This window comes from Merops nubicus, unplaced genomic scaffold (genome assembly GCF_000691845.1).
Source record: "Merops nubicus isolate BGI_N331 unplaced genomic scaffold, ASM69184v1 scaffold14730, whole genome shotgun sequence".
Lineage (NCBI taxonomy): Eukaryota > Metazoa > Chordata > Aves > Coraciiformes > Meropidae > Merops > Merops nubicus.
Genome location: NW_008583748.1, coordinates 54,254 through 56,178, shown reverse-complemented (window position 1 = coordinate 56,178; position 1,925 = coordinate 54,254). Strand labels below are relative to the sequence as shown.

The 1,925-nt window shown below is 49.1% G+C and overlaps 1 protein-coding gene across 1 annotated transcript; it reads left to right on the top strand.

Annotated features, from left to right (window-relative positions):
* Positions 1–107: 107 nt before the first annotated feature.
* On the top strand, positions 108–674 carry LOC103774717 (potassium voltage-gated channel subfamily B member 1-like; the record flags this gene model as incomplete). Its single annotated transcript, XM_008942143.1, has 1 exon — positions 108–674. A coding segment is annotated over exon 1 (567 nt), but the record flags the coding sequence as incomplete, so codon positions are not given.
* Positions 675–1,925: the final 1,251 nt, after the last annotated feature.

The following is a 1,925-nucleotide window of genomic DNA, read 5'->3' as shown; positions in this document are numbered from 1 at the left end:
TCTTCCAGCTCTGGGGCATGGAGGGGAAGGAGAGGTGAGGAGAGCCGGTCCCCGAGCGCCCTGCCCCACGCCGCACCTCGGAGCGCCCAGCCGGAGGGGGACCAGCGATGCCTCTGGGGATGAATAAGCATGGATCTCGCTCTACTACCTCTTTGCCTCCGGACCCCACGGAGATCGTCAGGAGCAAGGCCTGCTCCCGAAGGGTCAAGCTCAACGTGGGGGGGCTGGCCCACGAGGTTCTCTGGCGGACCTTGGACAGGTTGCCGCGGACCAGGCTGGGTAAGCTCAGAGACTGCAACACACACGATTCCCTCATGGAGATCTGTGATGACTACAACCTGGAGGAGAATGAGTACTTCTTCGACAGGCATCCCGGGGCATTCACCTCAATCTTGAACTTCTACCGTACTGGCAAGCTGCACATGATGGAGGAGATGTGCGCCTTGTCCTTCAGCCAGGAGCTGGACTACTGGGGAGTGGATGAGATCTACCTAGAGTCCTGCTGCCAGGCCCGCTACCACCAGAAGAAGGAGCAGATGAATGAGGAGCTGAAGAGAGAAGCTGAGACACTGAGGGAAAGGGAAGGGGAGGAATTTGATAACACTTGCTGTGCTGACAAAAGGAAAAAGCTCTGGGACCTCCTGGAGAAGCCCAACTCCTCCGTAGCGGCCAAGGTAAGATCTACACATTTTCTCTCAAGACTGGCTCATGACTAGTGATGCTTACATGAAGTGTTGTCCTGCTACACTTGCTTTAGTGTCTAGGCACTTGAGGCTGGATGGAAGTTGTGCCTGAATGGGAGCAAGGCCTCTCAGATGCAAACAAGTTTTAATGTATCTTTTTTGAGTAGATTAGAAGGGAGCTGGTTTGAAGTTTCCTGGGGCAGCCTAGGCTGCTCAGTGTGGGAGCAGCTCCACTGACCCTGAGGTCAGTATACACCAATTGCTGTGGCTGGAGGTGGTAAAGTTGTTATCCAGTGGCCTGTCCTGGTGCATTTTGTAACAGAGATTTCTCTGGGCCTAAAACGTGCGCATCTCCTACTGCTTAATCAAACTGGCTTTTAAGAAGAGGAAATAGGCTTTAACTCTTAGACCCAGGTCCAGTCAGGAAATAAAACTTTTTCTTCCAGGGCTTAGTTTAAAACTGTGGTGAAATCTGTCTCCTAGTTATTTGTATCATGCATTCCTAGGCTGTGGGTCCACTAAAGCTAGGTGAGTTTCATCCTTTACCTAATTTCAGCCTATTTTAAGTCTCCCTGTGTGACACTGCTGCAGCTCTGTCTCTGTCAATACTTGAAGTGCTGCTTACTCCAAAGCTGGTGCCAGTACAACAGATCTATTTGAAGGCATTTGGAAGATAAGATCCTCGTTAGGAGAAACCAATGTCAGGGTTGGCTCTGATAATCTAGCTGTCTCATGCTGGTCACATATTCTTTAGTGAGGAAAATCTCTGTGAACACAGTGGTTCAGTAACCATGGGGACAAAAGTGAAGGGGGAGAGGTTGAAAACTAGTATGAATAATGGAGAAGCATGAGAGAATGAGCAGTGGGGACCAAAACTTGAATTTTGTATGTATTGGTATCCTCGCACTGTGGCAAAGAAGCAGAAAGAGGCCCTAGCTACCTCTTTAATGCCACCTCCCTGTTGTATGTGCCTTTGCAAATACAAACCTTAGCTCCATCCCGTACAAAGTCTGGCTTTGGTGGGCTACTTACAAGAACAGACTTCTTCTCCTCTTTTTTCTCTTATGGAAATGTTGCACACTGTGAACCAAGAGCATGACTGAAAGTTTGGGGAAGGGATTTTATGAAGTGTTGAGCTAAATGTCTCATTGTGGCAAGGGAAGGGAGAGGTATGGTTGGCTGTTGAACTGATTATCACTTTTTTAATAATGAACGGAGCCCCAGAATGCTGCTTTCTCTCCA